This window comes from Microplitis mediator, chromosome 2, assembly GCF_029852145.1.
Source record: "Microplitis mediator isolate UGA2020A chromosome 2, iyMicMedi2.1, whole genome shotgun sequence".
NCBI lineage: Eukaryota > Metazoa > Arthropoda > Insecta > Hymenoptera > Braconidae > Microplitis > Microplitis mediator.
Genome location: NC_079970.1, coordinates 10,689,391 through 10,713,402, shown reverse-complemented (window position 1 = coordinate 10,713,402; position 24,012 = coordinate 10,689,391). Strand labels below are relative to the sequence as shown.

The window sequence follows — 24,012 nt, the reverse complement described above, 5'->3', positions numbered from 1 at the left end:
GCTCGTCAATATCTTTAAGCTGTGATAAATTGAACTTGATCGGTAGGGCTCGTTCAGAGATATTCTAAAAATAAATTTTTTTCAAAAATGTTTTTTTTGGATAACTTTTAATGTGCTCGATGGATTGATTCCAAAATCGACTGGGCTCTAAAGCTTTATAAGCCGCGTCAATTTTCACCTCAACCATCAAAATCGGTTCATTCGTTCAATAGAAACCGTTGTCGAAAGAATTTAAAAAAAAAATTTTTTTTATTTTTTTTGAAATATCTAAAAAACGACTTGATAAATCAAATTCAAAATTTGATCAGCTTTAGAACTTGATAAAACGCGTCGATTGCGACCTCAACCGTCTCAATTGGTTTATATGTTTAAGAGATATCGTTGATGAAAGAAATAGTGAAAAACGTTTTTTTTCGAATATCTACAAAAAAATTGAATCAATCGATTTCAAATTCTAATCAGTTCTAAAACTTAAAGAATCACGTCGATTGGCAGCTGAACGTTTTTTTTCAAAAACAACAGCATACAAAAGTATTTTCGAGCTCGAAGATCTCGAAAATGTATTCATAATAAGGTTTTTGAGGTTCTTGAGCTCGAAAACAGCGGGAAGTTTTGGGGTTGGCCCGTAGGGTCAACTGATAGACCGATTTTTAACTTTCCGCTAAAAAAATCAACAATTTTCGAAAAATTCGGGAAGTTATTGTTTTTACCCCGATTTTCGTGTGTGTGTGTGTGTGTGTGTGTGTGTGTGTGTGTGTGTGTGTGTGTGTGTGTGTGTGTGTGTGTGTGTGTGTGTGTGTGTGTGTGCACAGTAAAAAATATTGTGTATTTGTGTCGAAAACGGTTTGTGTTAAAAATTGTTGTGTGTTAAACTAACACCATTTAAATATAGTGGAAACCTAAACATGCAAACCTCTCAATAAGACAATTTATAGATAAATTGAGAAAAATATAGATAGCCCGAACTGGGAATCGAACCCAGACCAATTCGGTAACGCACCGAGTGCTCTACCAGTTGAGCTATCCGGCCCCATACTATATTCCGCTCAATTTGATCTATAACTTATTGAGCCATACCGTCCATCGTACGGTAATACACCATTTAAATATAGTGGAAACCTAAACATGCAAACCTCTCAATAAGACAATTTATAGATAAATTGAGAAAAATATAACAAGTTTGTGTCACTTTATTTTGTAACATAAAAAATTTGTTATACACTCTTTATTAACACATTTTGTGTGTTACTGTGGAATTCTTTGCGCCCTCTTGTGGCTATATTTCAACATAATCTTTGTGTTAAAAAGGGGTTACACAAAGTTTGTGTCGAAATTTCAACACAAATTTTATGTCAACCGTTTTTAACACACAAACTGTGTTGATTTTACACAATATTTTTTACTGTGTGTGTGTGTGTGTAAGCTCTTTGTAACTTTTTGACTAATGAACCGATTTGGATGTTTAAGGTGGCAATCGAAAGAGCTTGTTGGCCGTCAACGTTCCTGAAAAATTCAGATCATTTGATCAAGTATACTCGAAAATATTGGTGAATTACGAAAAAACAAAATTTTTTTTTAGTTTATTATTGATTTCTCAGAAACGAGTTGAACGATCGACTTCAAAATCTAATCAGCTTTAGAACTTTATAAGCCGCGTCGAATGCGACCACAACCATCTCAATCGGTTAATTTGTTCGAGAGATATCGTTGGAGAAAGAAATGTTAAAAAACGGTTATTTTCAATTATCTTTAAAGTGACTAATCCGATCAATTTCAAGATTTAATCAGCTCTAGAATTCAAGATAACGCGCCGATTGCCACCTCAAACGTCAAAATCGGTTGATTAGTTCAAAAAATATCAGCGCTAAAAAGTTAGAAAAATAACATTTTATGTTATTTTTTCCGGATAAATCAAAATACACTTATCCAAATAATTAAAGAAACAAGAAAATTTTATAAATTTTTTATTGATTTTTGGAAGGCTGTATTTTCGTGAAAAATGATCGTATTGAAAAAATTAAAAAAGCAAATTGAAGCTTGAAATCTCTAGTTCAAAGATCTTCCAGCAAAATATTTTTTTGAGCCATAGTTTTTGCGGAATCATAAGAAAAAGGTCGAGACAAAATTTTTCTAAATTTTTTGGTTTTGTTTTTTAGGTCTACGGGGCCGGGAAAAATTTTTTTAAAAAAACGAATTTATGACGTTTAGGAAATTTATTCAGCTACAATTTGCTTTTTTAGGTTTCTCTGTACGACAATTTGCCGCTGAGATATCAGCCTTCAAATGAAAAAGGATCCTTTTGTCTTTGATTATTGATATCTCAGCAAGTAATGGTCACACAGTAATTTGAAGGGCAGTTTAATAAACTTGAATAAATTCTTTACAAGCTTTATTTTCGATTTTAAAAAAAAAAAATTTTTTTTCATCCTTAATATCCATTTGAAAAACCCTTGAAAAATGGCCATTTTCTGGTTTTTTAGTCAACTCATCGCTACTCTGCAAATATTGATAAAAAAAATAATGTTGCCAGGTAATTTTACAGCTTAATGTACCCCCAAAAACCCTGGAAATTTTCGGATTGATCCATTGAACCGTTTGTCCAGACCGATTGCTCAAAGTTTTACAAAACAATTAAAGGAACAAGTTTTGTTCCTTAATTTGTGTAATCATTACCAAAATGAAAAAATTAATTTTTTTTGGATTTTCTTTCATTTTTGCGTTAGTTATTCAGTAAATGTAAGGTAAAGAGAAAAAAAAAAAATTTTTTTCCGAAAAACGAAAAAAAAATAACCCCCGAATAGAACGTAAAAAAAAAAAAATTGTAAAAAAATTCTTGTTTGGTCTCGTTTTTTGGAAAATTTTTTTTTTTTCCTCTTTTCGATCACCAGATAATGTCATATAACTTATTCTTTAGTTTTAAACATATTTTCAGCAAAAAATTAAGAAAGCCCAGTCTTTAATGTATTTCTCGGATATTCCATATACTATTGCTTTGACCTAAATCAAAACTCATTCAAATCTTGATTTTGATAACTGACATTGATTTCTGCCTCAATACATTTATTTCAGAGAACATAATCGGGAATTAAAATTTAAAAAACGTTCTTCATTAATGATTTTCGATTTTTCAATTTTTAAACTTTAGCATAGAACGTCACTTGTCAGAGCTTGAAAAGCTCATAAAATAACAACTCCAAGCAATAGGATTTTCGAGCTCGAAGAGCTCGAAAATATATTCTCACTAATATTTTCAAGCTCCTCGAGCTCGAAAACAGCAGGAAGTTTTAGAGCTGGCCCGCAGGGCCAACCGACGCCCAGATTTTTTATCACGCTGTACCCTCAAAATTATAGTAGCTGAAAATCTGTAAAAATTCTGAGGAGTAGCTGCTAATATAAGGATAAAGTCTACTGAGTTTCAAATTTTTCGAACAATTACTTTAGCCGGAATAAAAAATTAATCGTTCAATGCCAAAAACCCCGTGTTATTTAAATGGGAAACTTACGTCGCTGTGCGGCACGGGTTGAAATTGAGATAGAGACCTGAAACTTTAAGGATATTTTTTTTATTTATTTTGAACAACATAAGCCTCTGGGAGCATAGAAACTCGAAAATGTCCAAAATGAGGACCACCCTAATATATATATATGTATATATATATATGGCATTCCACGCCAAATCGGACGGTGTCAAAAAATATTTTTTCCGATTTTCTTAATTTTTGGTATTGCACGCCTCGGAAGCGAAGCGGAGAGGTTGTGCTTTATAACCGACCTGTCAAGGTCACACGATTTCCACTCATTAAAGTGCATATATTTTTTTTCTATTACTCTTACACATTATGAAAAACACATCAATATAAAGCTGAAACACTAATAAATAATCCTGATACTTTTTTTAATTTGTCTAATATGTATTAATATAAAAAAAAGTTCATTAAAAAAAATTTATCATGGACGTCCATTAGTCTGTGGTTCAAAAAAACGGCGTGGTACGGATATCTCGAGAACGACTTGACGAAACTACTTAATTTTTTTTTCAAAATTTTCAGAAATAAGCAAAGAAGGTTCCTTTCGAAAATCACTACTGTAGGCCTTCTCGTTTTTTTAAAAATAAATCATTACGGTTAAAACCGTCAATCTTACATGTAAACAAACACACACTGCCGCCATTTTTCATTAGGAATGTTCTCCTTATTTATTTTTTTTTTTTACTTTTATTACCGTATATTTACCATGGAAATTTCTATGGGAAAAGTGCGGGATATTCAATTTTATTCGAAATTTAACTTTTAAAAAAAAACATAACATGAGCGTTCGAGGCGTGCACTTTTGGATTTTCCAAATTTTTTTTTTAATACCCCTCGAAAGAGGATTCCTGGTAAATTTTGAGATTTTTTTTATCAATGGTTCAAAAAATATCGAATTTTCAAAAAAACCGCACTTTTCATGGTTTTTTGATCATAACTTTCGTAATAATGGTCAAAATTCAATGGTTTTTTGCTTCAAAATTTTCGTTTTTAGATGGCCTTTACAGCAAGAAATACAAAACAAATATACGCAATGTTTTTAATCGAGATCTTTTAATTTTAAGTTTTCAACCGTGTTTTTAAACCTGTGTGTATCCTTCGATTTTCTTGAAAATTTTTATCTTAAACTTCTATTCATTCTGCTTTTAAGCCCGGTCCGGTAGAAAGCCTTCCATAATTACTCTTTTTTTTCGATTTTTGAAAATTGAAAAAATTTTCTTTTCGCTATATTTATTTATTATTTTTCCTTAACTGTACAACTTATTAGTTTTTTACAGAATATATCGTTATAATTTCCCTTGCTTCTCAATTTCCTAATAGAGCAAGATCCCAGGGCCGGCAGGCGTCACGTATTTTCTGACAGATGAAATGTGGACGATTGAGTAGTGTTAGTATCTACTACGATCGTATGCCTACCTGCTAGCTCGGTCAAACGGCCAATTTCCAGGTATCAGGTGATCAAGGTACATAAAAACATTACTTACTTCACATAATTTCTCATGGCTGATTTTCACGTATGTTTTAAACAATATAGTGAAAAATAAGTCTTCAATACTGCCAGACACTTTCTGTCAGCCATATTGCTGTGCAGACGCTTTAAAGCTCCCGAAATAATTAGTCAACTTCACGTAAATTCTGATGCTCCATTTTTATATATGTTCACTAGCTAACTATTTTAAAACCTTTGACAAGAAGACAGAACGATCCAAGGGGCCAATCATCCCCTAAAATCAATTTTAATACCTCTGTGGGTGGGAGCGCGAGAGCATTATCCACCCGTATGAGACTGAGTGAGACCGACTGCGCTATTAAGGCCACAAAAATTAATTGAGCAGATATTTTATAATTTTTAGAACTTTTGTTAACAAATAAATTATGACAACAATAATTGACATGTAATAATTTTGAAGAATTAAAAATGCAATTTTTTAAAAATAATACTTAAGTTAGCCGACGTTTTTAATTTTTTTTTTTATTAATCAATTAGAATTAAAAAATACTTTTTAAAAATTTCATTTATAGTTCTTTAAGTTTTTTTACAAAAAATTTTTTTTTATTTTTTTCTAATAATTTTTTCAATTAAAAAAAATTCAAAAATTTTTAGATGTCGGCTAACTTATTTTTCATTTTTTTAAAAATAATTTTTTAAAATTAATTTAATTGTTAAATAAAATTAAAAATTGGTCAGGTGACAGCTAACTGTAATGCAATGTAAAGGCCCCCTGGGGCCCAACAGCTAAAGTCACTCACAAAAAAAATATTCAGTGTTTTACGTGTCTGTTGAGTGCAGCTGTGGTTATAGTGAGATTGGCTCGATGATGAATTGTCTAATTTAAACGACGATGATAATGAAGATTAGAAGCCACTACTTAGGGGAGTGGGGGGGGGGGGCAAAAGGGGGTACCTAAGGAAATACTAAGTTTTCGAGGACTAAAATACGCTAAGTCTTTTTGTTTTTAATAATATTCAAGGTAAATAGACAAAATTTTTAACTGCCGTTAAGAAATAACATTTTTATTTTTGGCGGACCAAAAGGGGTACCCTTAAAAAAAGTTAAAAAAAAGAATTTTTGAAAGTTGATCAAATTTCATTCAATTAAATTTTTGTATGTAATATACATAAAGAAAAATTACATTTCACATCATTGGTGGATACGAAGGCAAAAAAAAAATTTTTTTGTGGGGCAGAAGGCCTTCCTTCAAAAAATTATAATTTTTTTTTTTTTTTAATTCGTTTTTATCATTGAGAATGTATCTCTTTCGCTTGACAACTATTTTTGATTTTGCAATACTCAAAAAAAATTTTTTAGGTGAAATAAATCGTTTCCCCTCGATTAACTTAATTACTAATTGTTATTTAATAAAAAAAAAAAAAACAATTCTATATTTCTTATTTGTCATTATTTTGAACCCAAAAAACGTGTTTTTTATTTTTTAGATTACAGATTATTTTGCATTATTTAAAAAATTTTGTCAATAAAATATTATTTTCGAATATTTTTAGTGGCCAAATTTGCCCCAGCTATAGAAAATCACCCGAAAAATAGATTAATGTATTAAATTTTTTTTAATTTGACGATAAAAATCCGAAAGAATCATGTTTTCAGAATTCTCAGCTGGTCCATTTTGCCCTAGGTGTTATGGGTAGGGCTAAAAATGCGGAAATATATTAAATGTTTTTTAATTTGACGATAAAAATTTGAAAGAATCGTTTTTTCGGAATTTTCCGCTGGTTCATTTTGCCCCAGGTGTCATACGTAGGGCTGAAAATGCGCAAATATATCGGATTTATAGTAATTAGACAAAAAAAAAAAAAAATTTTTTTTTTATAAAATTTTGGGGGTACCCCGTTTTGCCTACCCTACCCCCTTTTGCACCCTCTTCCCTATAAATGTTAAAGGATTAATATTTTTCTACTTTATTTTTTGTAATATTAATTCCCAAGGAAAAATTAATTTTAAAAAATTGTTGTTATTTGATTAATTTGTTAACTGTCAAGTTTTTGACATTTCATTAGCAAAAAATTGAAGTTCACTCGATTATATTAAAACAGCTTGCAGAGTACAATTCTAGAATTGTTGTGGTCACATAAGCTGTTTTTTACAAGTTAATCTTTAATTATTCACCTGATTTTTTAATTTTTTTATTTTGAGCTGATTTTTTTTTAAATTTATAATTAATTGATACGAGTAAACTGTAAGAGAGAGAGAGAGAGAGGTCCACTATTTTTTAGTTCTAATTAATAAATGAAAAAAAAATTAAAAACGTCGGCTAACTTAAGTATTATTTTTAAAAAATTGCATTTTTAATTTTTCAAAATTATTACATGTCAATTATTGTTGTCATAATTTATTTGTTAACAAAAGTTCTAAAAATTATAAAATATTTGCTCAATTAATTTTTGTGGCCTTAACAGCGCAGTCGGTCTCACTCAGGTGCAGTGGGCTGGCCTTTACAAGGTCCGTGATTCGAGAACTGAATGAACGTGAGTTATTTTTTCTTGGCCGATATGCATAATAATTTACATATAATTTTATTTTTTATTTAATTATATAAATTTTTTTTCTCCTGGCAAATCTAATCAACACAAATTACCTGGATGTAAGAAAATATTATAAAATGACTTTTCATAAAAAATGGGTTGTTCAGTCTAAGCCCGTGTTAGGTTTACCACTCAACGGCCAAGGCTAGGTCATTCAGTCTTGGTCCATGTTAGGGTTACCATTCAACGACCATGGTTAGGTTTCGCAAACTTGGCCCAAGTTACGGTGACTCTAGGCTTGGCCAAGGCTAGGTTATCCAGTCTTGGTCCATGTTAGGGTTCCCATTCAACGGCCATGGTTAGGTTACGCAAACTTGGCCCAAGTTAGGGTGACTCTAGGCTTGGCCAAGGCTAGGTTATCCAGTCTTGGCCCATGTTAGGGTTACCATCCAACGGCCGAGGTTAGGTTACGCAAACTTGGCCCAAGTTATTGGAATGGCCAAGACTAATTACCCAGTTATGGCCGGGGCATGGGACAGTATAGGTTTGCCAAGATGGGCTTCCCAATAATGTCCCAGGCATGGCCCCGTCGTTCAACTCTGGGGCTTCCTGTATGGGCTCGCGCTCCCACCCACAGAGGTATTAAAATTGATTTTAGGGAATGATTGGCCCCTTGGATCGTTCTGTCTTCTTGTCAAAGGTTTTAAAATAGTTAGCTAGTGAACATATATAAAAATGGAGCATCAGAATTTACGTGAAGTTGACTAATTATTTCGGGAGCTTTAAAGCGTCTGCACAGCAATATGGCTGACAGAAAGTGTCTGGCAGTATTGAAGACTTATTTTTCACTATATTGTTTAAAACATACGTGAAAATCAGCCATGAGAAATTATGTGAAGTAAGTAATGTTTTTATGTACCTTGATCACCTGATACCTGGAAATTGGCCGTTTGACCGAGCTAGCAGGTAGGCATACGATCGTAGTAGATACTAACACTACTCAATCGTCCACATTTCATCTGTCAGAAAATACGTGACGCCTGCCGGCCCTGGGATCTTGGACTAATACTAGTTATATAACTTCGTGAAAAATAATCGTATCGAAAAAGAAAAAAAGGCATTTTGTAGCTAGAAATCTCTAGTTTCGACGCATTTTCATCAATTTTTTTTTAGACCTTCAGCCATTGCGCAAACATGAGAAATACAGCGAGATACAAATTTTCTAAATTTTTTCTTTTCTTTGAGAGAGTCCACGGGCTGCAAGAGAGAAATTTTAGCTAAACCAATGCATAGGTCGGTTAGAAAATTCAATCAACTTAATTTACTTTTTTTTTAGATTCGTACGATAACTTGTCCCTGAGATATCAGCCTTCAAACGAAAAATGATCCTTTTGGGTTTGATCATCGATATTTCAAGTACTAATAATCGCACAGTAAATTGAAGGGTGGCGTCAAAAACTTGAATAAATTCCCTACAAGACCCTTTCATCATTTTTTGAAGAACAAATTTTTTTTAATTTTAAACATCCATTAGAAGTAAATACAAAAAAATGACTTTTTTTGGTTTTTTAGTAAATCAACCACTACTCTGCAAATATCGATAAAAAAAAAATGATGTTGCCAGGGAATTTTTTTGCTTAATGTACCCCCAATAACCCTGCAAATTTTTAAATTGATCCATCAAGCCGTTTTTCGGGGTGGATTGATCAAAGTTTTGCAAAACAATTAAACGAACAAGTTTTGTTCCTTAATTTGTGTAATCATTATCAAAATGAAAAAATCAATTTTTTTCGGATTTTCTTTCATTTTTGCGTTAGTTATTCAGTAAATGTAAGGTAAAGAGAAAAAAAAAAAATTTCCGGTGACAAATTACGGAAATTTAAGTTGCTTAATGAACCTCAAACTACACTTCATGGATTCTCACGTCGGCCACTTTCCTGAAATTCTTGGAAACTACAGTGAAGAACAGGGAGAACGATTCCATCAAGACATAAGTGTAATGGAGACGAGGTATCAGGGAAATTGGAATATCATTATGATGGCAGATTTTTGCTGGGAACTTAAAAGAGATACACCAAGAGATGATAACAAACGGAAGAAAAATCCACTGCGTAGATCGTTTGAGAACGAACGAGTTTGATACCAACGAAGAACAGTTCAAAATTCGAGCAAATCGTTCTCTTCATTCTAGTTATACGTCATTTTTATAGATATCACAATTGTTCATATTTTTAGATTCTCAACTTTTATTTTAGGCGTGAAAAAATATAATAAAAGTATTCAATCATGTGTTACGTCCCAGCCTGTATGGCAGATGACGTAGGCTTTTACTTCCTTAATTACCGACCTGACACGTAACTAATTATATCGAATATCGATAATCTAGTAATTCCAATTATATTTAATTAATCATATAAAATAATATAATATAATAATAGAATAATATTACTTAAGACATTTGAACGTTAAGGATATGAGTAATAGTTGATAAACTTATTTTTCTATATTTTATCAAATATAAATAAGCGCTGACGCCTCGAGTTAATCCTCGAGACGTGCAGCTGCACAAATATCTATTTTGTTTAAGATAGCTTTTGTTAATACATAAGTGACTCATTTGTTAGTAACAAAAGTGGAGAGATCGTGAGAACTAAGTATTTTCAATAAATATTAGAATGGATCATTCGAGAACATGCGTTATCTCGAATGACCCCTCCATATGACTCGATGCGCGGGTCTGATGCCCAAACGTATTGATAAGAGTTACTCTAGTTTTTCTCGATCAAGAGAAGTCAGTCTGAGATATAGAATCATAGAGAGCAGTCAGGCTCAATATTAAAACCTCAACTTCGTTCTTACATCCTCGAAGCTATTGTTAAGAATAGCTTAACAATATTATGACACCAGAATTGTACGTTTCACAAATTCTCCAACTATCTCTTTATTCATTGAATAAAACAGATCCAGATAATATATTTAATAACAAATAAATATAACCAGTTTATTTCAACCACCAAATGGTGGCTCTTCAACCCATACTTAATTATTATTTATAATTATGTGTAAGTTTCCATCACGTCCAATTTAAATCGACCGCTCAACTACGCCAGCGCCAAAACATCAACCAGGACGTAACACATGTTTTATAGATTTTTTCTCATATTCATAAATGCAATTTTCCCAATTTTTTGGTTTTTTGAGATTTTTTTCAATTTCGAATCGTTAATGAGACAAGAAAACTTTAGATTCAGATTCAGTGGAACAAAATACATAAAAATCATACTCAATCTGAATCCAAAAAATTTTTTTCATCTCGATAATTTCGATTTTTCATGATTTATTGCAATTTTTTTCGGTTTTTCGCAATTTTTTCAAATTCTGACGGCTCAGCGGGCTAATTAACGTTCAGATTTAGATTCAGTAAATTGAAATACATAATAATCATACTTGATCCGGGTCCACAAAAATGTTTTCATTGCTGTGACTACAATTTTTTGCCTTTTTGGGGTTTTTTGCGTTTTACTCAAATCTGGAGGGTGACCGGGCCAAACGGACTTCAAATTCGGATTCAGCGGGCCGATATACATGTCCGTAGGTGGGTCCGGTCAAAAGTACAAACAACTTTTTTTTTGTGTGCCGGTGTAATCTATGTAATTATAATGATTTCTACACTTACGACTGGAATCGTATTCAGGTTTCATTTCACATTTTATGTGTATATCATAAATACATAGAATGTGTTACACATACATGTATGAAATCATGGGAAATTCCCAGCTCAAGTTTGACATCATCGTCAATTGCAAGAACTTGACGTAAACTTACTGTGAAGTTAATCAAAATCACTGAACGTTAAATTTTTGAAGTGATAGTATGGCCATCAGGGATTGGACTGATAAAAATAATTTTTGAAATTCTATCCTGGAGAGATTTTGTCATAGGGAGATTTTTTCGTGGGGAGATTTTGCCGGGGAGAACATATCCAGAGAGATAAAGTCGTGTTACCTTGTAATAAAGGGTTTGTAGATAGTAGCACTACTGAATATATTTGTAACAAAAAATTTATTTACCTATTATCGGAAATAGAATGATAAAAAAAATAGTTACGATCGGCTGTGAAATAAAACACAGCGCTGTAGGTGATGGAAAATAAAAATAGAAGCTTTCGAAGGAAACTCATTGGTTGTGAGGATTCTTGAAAATGGCTTATACATGCCAAGTATGGTTATTAATTAATTTTCGATAAAATGGGCTACTGATATATTTACACTATTCGTAGAAATTAAGGGATATAAAAAAATTGTAAATTTTTAAGCGATTTTCAACATACTGTAACTCAGAGAAAAATGGTAGTACGGCAAAAACAAAAGAGCAAATTATAGTTTCAATATTGAAACCTAAGTTAAGCCTAAGAAACTCAAGTTTCTTGTTTTCAAAACCAACGCAAAAAAAAATTTTCCAAATTTTTGCTCGTCTTAAAAAAGGTCTATTGGCTTCAATAAATTTTTTTAGATGATCTAACCTTAAATCTTTTTTAGGTAATTTAATGCCCTTCAATTTGCCACTCTTAAAAAGGCAATTTGGCGCAAAGTTATCATTGATCAAAGCAGAAAAGTCCATTGTAACTTTGACAATGCAATACATTTTCTACAAGATACAAATAGTGGCTTTTGATGAAACGTTTCTTTTCAGAGCGACAATGTTGATTGAAAAGAAGGTAAAAATTCGCATATTTAGGGATATTTTGAAATCAGTATAGCTTTGGATATAATGGATGAACGAAGGATATCGTCGGATTTTTTTCAACCACAAAGTGTCCCGAAAAAACCCTGAACATTTCAAAACGCTGCGATTTTTCTTTCTTAGTGCTCCGAAGCTTTAAATCTATCGTTTTCGTCAAAAATCGCATAATGAGCGATTCATCGGTTTTCAATCATTCCTTCAATTTCAGAAGTTTTTTTTAGCGACAAACCTTATTTCTTTGATCAAAAATATCAATATTGATATTTTTCTTTCTTTCTATCTTCACAGTTGATTTTCTTAACATCAAAAGCATCAAAGCAACGCTTAAAAATTTGTAATTTTTTTTATATTCCTTAATTTCTGCGACTAGTGTACATATATACTATATAAACTATTTTATCTACACTGTAAAAAAAGATTCCTGACGTCAAACCAGATTCGTTTGGCTCAAGTACTCCGTGCGTTTGGATACAGCCAAGCGCGTCAAGCGATTGAGTCTACACTGATAGAAAATTTATATTGACTCAAGAAATATTTTTTTGAGCCAAGAATTTATTTCTGAAGAAAACCAATTGTCTTGCTTCAAGAAATTCTTGTCTTGATTTAGATTTTCTTGGCTCTATAGATTTTGTACCTTCGATGGATAACTCTCGTGTCTTGATCCGAAACTATGTTATCTTCAATCGATACTATCGAATTCTTCAAGCAAGACCACTTGTCTTCAACTAAAAATGTCGTATTATTATTTTAAGAAATTTAAATTTTTGGTTCAAGTAATAATTCCTTGATAGAAGATGTTTTTAAAGTAATGAAAAAAAAAAATTTTTTTTAAAATAAATTTCTACTTTAACATACCTGAAGTAAATGAATGTAGTTCTAAAAAATCACTTTAAAACTTTTTATTTTTAAATTAAAAAAAAAAGTTTTTTTTCAAGCTGAGTAAATTGATATCTTGATTTAAAAACCGCGCCATTCTCGAAACGAGTCGGTAATGTCTTAAACCTAGATTTTGCCTATCTTAATCCAAGAGCAAGAAATTCTTGAACGAAATATGTCAGAATTTTGTTTCAAAACAAAAAAGGCTTCATCGAAAAATCAAATTCTCAAACAAAGAATTTTTTTTCTCTATCCGAGAATTTAAATTTTTTTGTTCAAGAACTTCTTTCTTGAATTAAAACAATTAAAAATTTTGAAACAAGAACCACATTTTGAAGAAAAAATTTTTCTTGAATCAAGATAGTTTTTCTATCAGTGTACCGCCCTCTACGTTTGACAGTCTATTTTGCTTCAACTGAGATTTTCTTGAGGGAAGGTACCAAGTCATTTGAACTAACTCTATAGTATTTGATATAACTCAATAACTTTTTTCATTAAAAAAAAATAGAAATTAGTTCAAGTCATTGAAACTGTTAATACAATAATGATTTTTGTTTTATATAAAATAATTAAAAATTTCACTCAAAGTAAATTGTAAAGTGATTGAAACTATGAATTTTCAGTTAAGTCAAAATTTTATTAAAGCAAATGAATTTTAGTGTTGAAAGTAATATTTTTGTAGGTCCGTTGAAACTGTTCTTGCAATTGATTCAATAAAAAATCGAATTGTTTCAAGTTGCTGTATTACATTGATCCAAAAAAACAGTAATCTGCATCAAGTGAATATTGCCTTTAATTATTTCATCAATGATTAATTTAAAAACAATTTTTTTTTTTTACGTATTTTTTTATTTTTGATTTTATTTTTATTATTATTATTATTATTATTATTATTATTACTATTAGTATTATTATTATTTTTTTTTTATTAAGTATTGGGACAATTACATTATATTATTATTATTATTGTATTATATACATTACACTTTACAAATAGTTCTGACATACTCAGTTTTTAGTGAAAAATTAAATAATCGTAGAATTGGTATCCGGAGAAATCGAACCCAGCACCTTACGCGCGAGAGTCAGGCGCTTTACCGCTACGCTACGGGACCAGTAGGAAAGTTTGAGTTTAGTTGTGCTTCTAGTACTTTGTTCTCATATTGAATGGATATACACAGTCAATTGCTTATACATAGATCTAAACGTGATAAATATGTGACTCTTTTTATAAATAAATTTTTTTATTTAACCGATAATATAAAGACTTTCATTCAAATATAGTTCGATATTTTGTAACTAATACATTTATATTTTTGTCGAATATTTTTCAGTTTTAATGTGAGTGCGTCAAATCATTCCTACAACCTCGTCGGATTCTCTCCCCAAGAAACTCGTCGGTTGACACGACACGTTCGGTATTATAGGAAACTACTTTTGTTTCATTGAAACATGTGAAGTTGTCAAACTAAACGTTTCAAGAGTTTCAGTTAAATTTCTTAAAATTGAAAAGTTTGCTTCAACAAGTTTTTATTTTTAAATCAAGTACATCCAAACTTTAATTAAAATATATTTTACTATTCGTTCAAATGTTAATTTAATTACGGTCAAACTTTAACATAAACGCTTAATCAATTTCTCATAATCGAGTAGAGATTTTCATTCAATAAAAACGATTTTCTTGAGACAAACTAGTTTTCGTTGGTTCAAACGAATTTGGTTTCACTGAAGAGGAAATTTGTCAAACTCTCAAGGAGTTTGATTTCAGTACCTTATTTTTTACAGTGTATTAGGTTGCTAATGAAATACACATGCAATTGCGAGTAAATAAGATAGAAATACGATAATTATTAATATCTAAATAGCAAAGCATTATTACTATGCCATTTTTATTATTAGTTATCACTTTAAAATCTGAGTTAAACAGAGATCTGACTCCAGTATCGAGACACGTTCGTCTCGGGCCGCTCATGGACACGCACACACATATGTTTTTGAACGTATACTTTGCGCGAGACATTGCCATGATTCCGGATTTAAATCTTTACAACTGGCGATAATTTTGCTGTTTGTTAATAAGTGTATCTTCTATATCTCAACAAAACGAATTCTTTTCCCCAATATTAAAATCGAAGTATCCAGAGATGTCATTTAGAAAGGAAAATTAACAACAATTTTTGAAATAGCTAATAAATTGATTATATATATATAAAATAAAAAATTACCTGGTTTTGAGTTTCACGATAAGCCTTGAGGTGTAAAACAGATCTTCTCTAATTCACCAGTAGATGAGCTGACAGGAGATTCTGCCCGTTCCTCTTGCTCGATTAATTGTTCACTATAATAATGCGGTGTACTCAAGTAGTCAATAAGACGACGAGGAAGAGGAAGTGTCGGGATTAAATCCCTTCGCACCATTTTTAAAATAATAAAGCGACAAATGTGCTGTAGCGATTGAACTTGTTTAAATCTTGATACTGGATGTAGTAATTGTACCCTCATTGGACCAAGTACTGGTCGGCGATGAAGAAAAAACAAGTATCGACCACTTCGAGAGTGTTCAACTGCATTCTCAATAAAGTCTACAATTGTATGCGATTTGAATTTAGTACAGCTTCCAAAACTGAAGTTACCTATAATATTTGAACTACATTATATTTGGACAGTCATTGATCATTTTCAACAAAAAAAATATAATACTTACCCTGATCATGCTCAATTCTAACATGTCTGACGCAACTGTTCAGTCTGAAGGATAAGGAAAAAATGTAATGATCATCACTACTATCTCGTACAATAAATGAACCATCTGGCTCATTAGATAGTATTTTTTCCGCTGCTTCACCAGACATAGGGCCCCAGTACCATCCATACTATAAACAGAAGAATAGATAAATTCAAATATATACATATACACTAGCTGTTACCCGCCCGCTTCGCTGGGCATATTGTAATATTAGATAAGTCTATATTTTGTTTTGATCATTGATATCAATATCCCAACATTAACCGTTCAAACTTTCGTGGATATACTTATTTTCTCGCACTTTTCTATATAAAAAAAAGTTGTAAGTGGTAAAATAAATAGGACTAAATTTTCAATGGACAATTTTCAATTAAATAGTTGTTAATTTTTGTAACTAATATTTATTTCAAATATCAATATTAAAGATCTTATTATTACGTCGTCGCAAGCCACCACAGAGTTGGATTATTATAAAAAAAAGTTTAACTCCATTTCTCTTCTCGTATGGTAGGTACTATTCCATTCAAATGTTAAGCCTGTGTGTCTCTTGGTCAAAAAAGTGAAAATTTCTAATTCAGATGCCCCCGCAAACATCTATAGCAATTGATTGTATAAAAAAAAAGTTGAGCTATCGATTTTCTTGTATTGATGGTAATATTCAAATCTGGAAGTCTCTTGCCCAAAAAAAAAGTGAAAATTTTTATTTCTGACGGCCCCGCAAATCCCCACAACAATGAATTTTATAAAAAGAAATTAAGCCATCAATTTTCTCGTATCAATGGTAATATTCAATTCAAATTTCAAGTTTATAGATCTCTTGGCAAGAAAACTTAAACATTCTCATTTTTTACGCCTCCGAAAGCCCCACCATAGTCGAAATTTTTATTCCAAATTTCAAGTCTGTACATCGCTTGATCATAAAACGTAAAAATTGTCATCGCTTCTCAAGCTCGAAGAACTTTTATGCCATTGTTTTCGAAAAAAACCGTTTTTTTAGAATTTCTTTCTCCCACGATATTTCACGAACGAATTGACTGATTTTGATGCTTGAGGCGGCAATCGACGCATTTTATTGAATTCTAGAGCTGCTAAGATTTAGGAAATGATCGAATAAGTCACTTCAAAGATAAATAAAAAAAAACGTTTTCCTCCATTTCTTTCGCCAACGATATCTCTTGAACGCATTTACCGGTTGAGATGGTTAAGGTAGCAATCGACGCGCTTTATTGTGTTCCAGAGCTGGTTGGATTTTGAAATCAATCAATTGAGCCGTTTCTGAAAAATTCAAAAAAAAAACGAAAAAAAAAAATTTTTTTTTTTATATTTCTTTAATATCTTAGAGTCTATTTTATCGATCGATCTGAAATTTTCAGAAATATTGATGGCCAACAAACTTTTTCGATTGCCACCTCAACCATCTCAATCGGTCAATTCATTAAAAAGATATGGAGAGTTTACATCCATACACACACACACACACACACATGCAGATAATCGAACGTCATCCTGAAAATAGTCAGAATAGCTTCCTAGGACCTCAAAACGTTGACATCTGATGAAAATTCTATTTTCGAAAATCGAAGTAAAAGCAATAACTTTCCGAATTTTTGAAAATTTACAACTTTCTTAGCGGGAAGTTAAAAAATTATCGATTTTTTGATTTATTTTAAAACTTTAACATAAATTATATTGATAGTTGATGCGAAAATCTATTAAAAAAAAATTTTTTTAATTAATTATAAACAATTGAAAATTGATGAAATTTTAAAAAAAATCACGTGCCTGCGAACGCGCCACGATTGGTCGTCATGTTTGTGACGTAACAATGTTAAAGGAATTTTACGATAGTAGTGTCAACAGCTTTTCCACGTGAATTGACTAAAAATATCCGAAATTTAGTTTAAAAAAAATTAATGAAATCAGTTAATTTTATTTAGTCATGTGTGATAATAGATTTATAAAGGCTAATTCCATTTATGACGACGTTTGAGACTTCAGACAGTGCCCCCCACTCTTTAAAAATTTTCGATGATTCAATTGTCATAAGCGTTTTAAAATTTTATGAATTGGTTAAAAAAAAATTAAAACTTGAATTGAAAAAACGACAACGTAGTAGTAATTTCATCGAGGTATAGATTTGAAAACAAATTACTTACATTTGATATCAATTGGCAGTTATTCGAAATTTGTTAAATAAATTTCAGTCAAGTCTCTATGTCAATTTTATAATTCGAATTTCCAAATTTTTTAGACTAAAATCTATTCAAAAAATTTTGTTCAACTCCTCTCGTGAAAAATGAATCATACATGGCCATGCATGGCCGTATATGGTTCATATATGAAGCATATTTGACCATACATGGAGCATATATGGCCATACATGAGCATGTATGATTCATTTTTCACGGGCATACATGCCCGTGATTAATTAAATATATATGGCCGTACATAGTCCACGTATGGGCATATATGGCCATACATAGTTGTAGTGTTGAGTAATCTTCCGGACAGTAGTGGATAAAGTCTAGATAGCATACAGTACTGTCTAAAATTTTTCTCTTACAGAAAGAACTCAGCACTATCCCAGAGACTTGCCATTACTATATTGTTTTTTCCGTGTATGATATACATTTCTTGAAATGGAAATCTGTTAAACTATATTGAATATAATTTCAACCATATATTTACCCATGAAAATGAAACATATATGGCCATGTATGGCCGTATATAGTTCATACATGGACATATGTGGCCATAAATAGACATACAGAATTTAGATATAAAAAATTTTAGCTGATTATTACAATTACTTATAAACAGGATGTTGTAGTGTAAAAAAAATAGGAAATTTTTTTGATATCATTAACAGCATATTGATGATTATATTTTGCTTTTTCGAAAGTGATTATATTCTTTCAATCTTACGTAGCACAACTAAACTTCGTTGTAACTGTCGGTCGCATATCCTAGTCGTCAATGCGTCGGTCTCTAGTACGGAAGGTCCCCGGTTCAAATCCTACTAAAGCGGGTGCGGTCATTGATAAGTCTAGCGTTTTTTCTCTGAATTAAAAATTTCCAATTCGATTAGGAATTCAATTATTCGCATATCTGATAATCTCTGCGTCACCAAAATAATTAAATAAAAAAAATAAATAAATAAAAATTTTTTTTTTTTAATTTAGTTAAAACTTCTATACATAGTCATATCAAGTCATATATGGCCGTATCAAGCTATATATGGCCATATATGGCCATACATGGTCATGTATGATTCATTTTTCACGGGCTAATTGACAACAACTGTGAGTAATTTTTTAAAAATTCTGTATCTCGGCGAAATTAATACACCGTTGTCTTTTTAGGTAGATTTCTCTAAAATCTAACTATTGTATTTGTCCTCATGATCAATTTTGCAAGGAATTTTGTCACAACCTATCATAATTGGTTGAGTAGAGTTCGAAATTACATTTTGTAGGGAATTCAATTTCCTTTAAGAATATACATTGCTCAAATTTTTCAGATGGATGATTCACAAGTTTTGGGTAAAAAATGAAATCCTACCAAAAACAGATTCTCTGTATAAAATCGCGCCAAGTACACGTTTAAAATTTTTTACAATTAAGAAAAGATTCTTTTTACAAAAAAAATAAATCAAATCGAAAAAATACCAAGTACCTAATATAATTCGGAATCATGAAAAACATTTCCATAGAATTAAAAAAAAAAATTGAAAAAAAAATTTCAATGTACTTGGTGTGCATTACTAAATTTATTCAAGCAAAATTAATTTCGAGAATTGATTTCGCATATAAATTATTTTCTAATAAAATTGAATTTCCTTTTTTTTTCAGTTTATAGGCACACCAAGTACATTGAAATTTTTTTTTTCAATTTTTTTTTCAATTCTATGAAAATTTTTTTCATGATTCCGAATTATATTAGGCACTTGGTATTTTTTCGATTTGATTTATTTTTTTTGTAAAAAGAATCTTTTCTTAATTGTAAAAAATTTTAAACGTGTACTTGGCGCGATTTTATACAGAGAATCTGTTTTTGGTAGGATTTGTCTTTTTTTTGTCATGTTGATTGTTAATGATTTTGATATACACTATTAGAAATCGATTTATAATTTAAGACAAGTGAGCCTATATTGTTTATAGTATTATCTTGTAGAAACAATAAAATTGTTTGTTAACAATTGTAGTAATTTTGTACTGCTAACCCTATCCAAAAATTCCCATAGAATCCACTCAACTGCGACAAAAACCGCATAGAAACCAATACAGTCTATAGGATTCTATGCGGTTTTTGTCGCAGTTCAGTGGATTCTAAGGGAATTTTTGGATAGAGAAATATCATAACCTGATGAATTAATTTTTATGTATAAATTCGCTTATCTTCAGCAATGGTAAGAACGAACATTACAGACTTTTTTTTTGTAGTAAAAATTAACCTTTAAATTGAGGAAAAATTAACCGCAAATTTTTCTTTCCACTTTTTGTTGTCAAACTGTCGACAAATTCAGGTAGAAAATTTCAGGCAATTTCAACATCGAATTACTGTCAATTTCAAGCTAAAGTAACTATTGGAGCATTTGTATCTGTCATCGCGCTAAATATTATACGATTTTGATACCACCTAGCGGATATAACTAGATAGAAACTGTAACAAGCATTAATAATTGATATGTTACGAGTTACAAAGTTGTCTATATTTAAGAAAAAACGTTATTAATAATATTATGGGAATGATTTCCATAATGGTATAGGAACCATTCCAATTGCATTATGGGATTCATTCCCATAATATTATGGGAATAGTTCCCATACTATTATAGGAACCATTCCCATAATATTATAGAGAGTATTCCTATAAATTATAGGAACCATTCCTATAGTGTTATGGGTATCATTCCCATAATTATAGGAACTATTCCTATAATTATGGGAATCATTCCTATAATTATAGGAACCGCTCCCATAATTTATGGTCGTAATTCCTATGATGTTATAGGAAAAAATTTTACAAAATTATGGGAACCGCTGCCATAATTTTCTTTCCGTGTACTTTTTTAATTTAATGAATATTCAGATAGTTTGTAGCTATCAGAAATAATATTTTGTATTTAAAACAATGACAAAAATTTTTTCATCAATGTACAAAATTATAATAGTTAAAAATAATTAATTATTTATTAATTTTAATAAATATTTTTAAAAACAACTTTTTGTTTCACAGCTTGATGATTCATACAAGATGAAATTAGGTTTAAATAAATAAACAATTAAATGAAAAGAAAAATAGTATATTACACACCTAGGGAAGTAAAGTAAGAAATGTCTCAGATCACATGTAATTGTTGGCCGAGGCGAAGCCGAGGTCAACAAACATGTGATCTGAGGCTTTCTTATTTACTTCCCGAGGAGTGTATACTATTTTTCTCCTCGACGGGGGCGGAAAGCGGCAACTTCGTTTTGCACAGCGGGACGAAAGTTGACGCTTTCCGCTCGGAGGTGAGAAAAAAATATATCAGAGGTATAAATATAATAAATATTCCACAGAAAAAAGTTTTATTAATCTTCGTCACTGTCCTCTTCAATTACAACTGTAGTATTGTCTTTGTTGAATAATTTACTCAAAATTGCAGCAGGCCTTGGAATTTTTGATAAGTATCTTCCGTGCGACAAATAATAAATAATTGCGGCAACGTGGAAGCAACATCCAATAGTTCTAAGACCATTTGCACACTCACAGCTGTGTCTCACGACACTTTTGTGTCCAATAGCATTTGGTTTATAGTCAATGAAGCATCTATTAACTTTTCTGCTTATATGACGTGATTGAACTTCAGCTTTTAGTATGTTTGAATGGTCTTTAACATACTGAATAGTGATATTACCCGAGTCATCTATCATTTCTGACAAGTACGATATCGCTTGTTTAAATTGATAAGATCCAGTGAAAAAAATCGGTCTGTCAGTTGACCCTGCGGGCCAGCCCCAAAACTTCCCGCTGTTTTCGAGCTCGTTGAGCTCGAAAACATTATTGTGAATACATTTTCAAGCTCTTCGAGCTCGCAAATACTTTTGTATGCCATTGTTTTGTAAAAAACCATTTTTTAGCATTTCCTTCTCCCACGATATCTCGCGAAGGAATTAACCGATTTTTGATGGTTGAGGTGGCAATCGACGCGTTTTATCAAGTTCTAAAGCTGATCAAATTTTGAAATTGATTTATTTAGCCGTTTTTGAGAAATTTCAAAAAACCTAGGAAAGTTTTTTTCGAATTCTTTCGTCAACGGTTTCTCTTGAACGAATGAACCGATTTTGATGGTTGAGGTGGCATTCGACGCGGCTTATAGAGTTTTAGAGCTGATTAGATTTTGTAATCAATCCATCAAGCAAATTAAAAGTTATCCAAATAAAACATTTTCGAAAAAATTTTATTTTTGAAATATCTCTGAACGCACCCTACCGATTAAGTTCAAATTTTTACGGCTTCAAGACATTAATAAGCCGCGTCAAATGACACCTCAACGATCAAAATCGGTTCATCCGTTCAAGAGTTATGAATATTTACATACATACATACGTACGTACGTACGTACACACATACATACACTCGGACATCATCGTGAAATTAGTCAGGATAGCTTCCTAGGACCTCGAAACGTCGACATCTGATGGAAATACGATTTTCGTAAATCGGACCGAAACCAATAACTTCCCGAATTTTTGTAAATTTACAATTTTCTTAGCGGGAAGTTAAAAATTTGAAGATCTTTTTCCGTCATTTCTGGAAAATCTTCTAGATCACTTGATGATATAGACTGGAATGGTAGTTTTTTCCGTTGCCAGCCATTTCGTTGTACTTCATCAGCTAACGTGTTTTCAATCTCATTTTGAGATATCATTCTTTCTACGATCTCATCCGGAAACTCTATATCAGAAGTTAGGCGTTTACTGTACTTATTATGGAGAAACGAGGCGATTCTATAAAAACTTCCGATTCTAAGAAGCATTTTGGTATGGTAGAAACCACAAACTCGGTAATTATCTATTGTTTATCATTTGTCTTTTTGCAAGACGCCACCTAGCGACGATTTTGAGAACCTTTTCAAAAAAATTGAATCGTTTTTGGAAAAATTCATAGTGTAAACGAAAAAATAATTAAAAAATGCTCTGATCATCAAGCTGTGAAACAAAAAGTTGTTTTTAAAAATATTTATTAAAATTAATAAATGATTAATTATATTTAACTATTATAATTTTGTACATTGATGAAAAAATTTTTGTCATTGTTTTAAATACAAAATATTATTTCTGATAGCTACAAACTATCTGAATATTCATTAAATAAAAAAAGTATAGACTAAACTTTTTTAATAGATGCATTAATTGAGCGGAAAAATGGTTTTTATTTTTTTTAACGATGGCGTACCTTTTTTAAAAATCTGAAAAAATTATGTATTATAGGGGAGTACATAAGGCTTTAAAAAAAAATAGTTTCATAATTATGCCAAAATTGTATCATAGTTAGAAAAAACAATTTAGAAAAAAACAATTTTTTTTTCAAGGATCTTATGAAGCTATAAAACTGTTAATTATTATTTTTTGAAAGCTATTATGAGCTCCTAAAACATACTAAATTTTTAGACCAATCGGTCAAGCCAATCCTGAGAAAAAAAAATTTTTCTATTTTTTACATAATATTTATTTCCTTGGAAACGGATTTAGTTAGACATCTGAAACTTTCAGGAACTTAGTATTTTATTAGTACCTACATATCCTCTAAGTATCATTCAAATATTTTTCCGGGGCCGATTCACCATACTTATACCCCAAGGGCCTTTCCAATCAAAACGTGTTGGAAAAAAAATTTTAAACAACTTCTAACTTTAGCGGGATTTGGCGAGTCTAAGATATCGGCTTAAAATTTTTTTGTTTTCTGAAAAACTTTTTTTTTGTACAAAGAAAAATATTTTTGGTATTAATAATGAAAATTAAAAAAAAGCGGATTTTCGGCCCACCCTAATGCACACTGTCGATATAGTTGCAAAACCACCTAGAGTTATCCGGGGTAGGATGCGACTAGTCGACCGGGGAGTGAAAATTGGAGGCTCGTCTGTCAGTCTCCAAT

The 24,012-nt window shown here is 31.2% G+C and overlaps 1 protein-coding gene across 4 annotated transcripts in view; it reads right to left on the bottom strand.

Moving 5' to 3' along the window:
• Positions 1 to 24,012, bottom strand: part of LOC130678432 (uncharacterized) — a 64,545-nt gene that overhangs the window by 10,997 nt on the left and 29,536 nt on the right. For all 4 annotated transcript variants that reach the window (XM_057485623.1, XM_057485624.1, XM_057485625.1 and 1 more), the window contains 2 exons: positions 15,832 to 16,000; positions 15,353 to 15,760 (listed from right to left, as the gene is read on the bottom strand). In XM_057485623.1, the coding sequence (XP_057341606.1) occupies positions 15,366 to 15,760; positions 15,832 to 16,000 (564 nt within the window). In that variant the 3' untranslated portion in view covers positions 15,353 to 15,365. The remainder of the gene's footprint in view (positions 1 to 15,352; positions 15,761 to 15,831; positions 16,001 to 24,012) is intronic.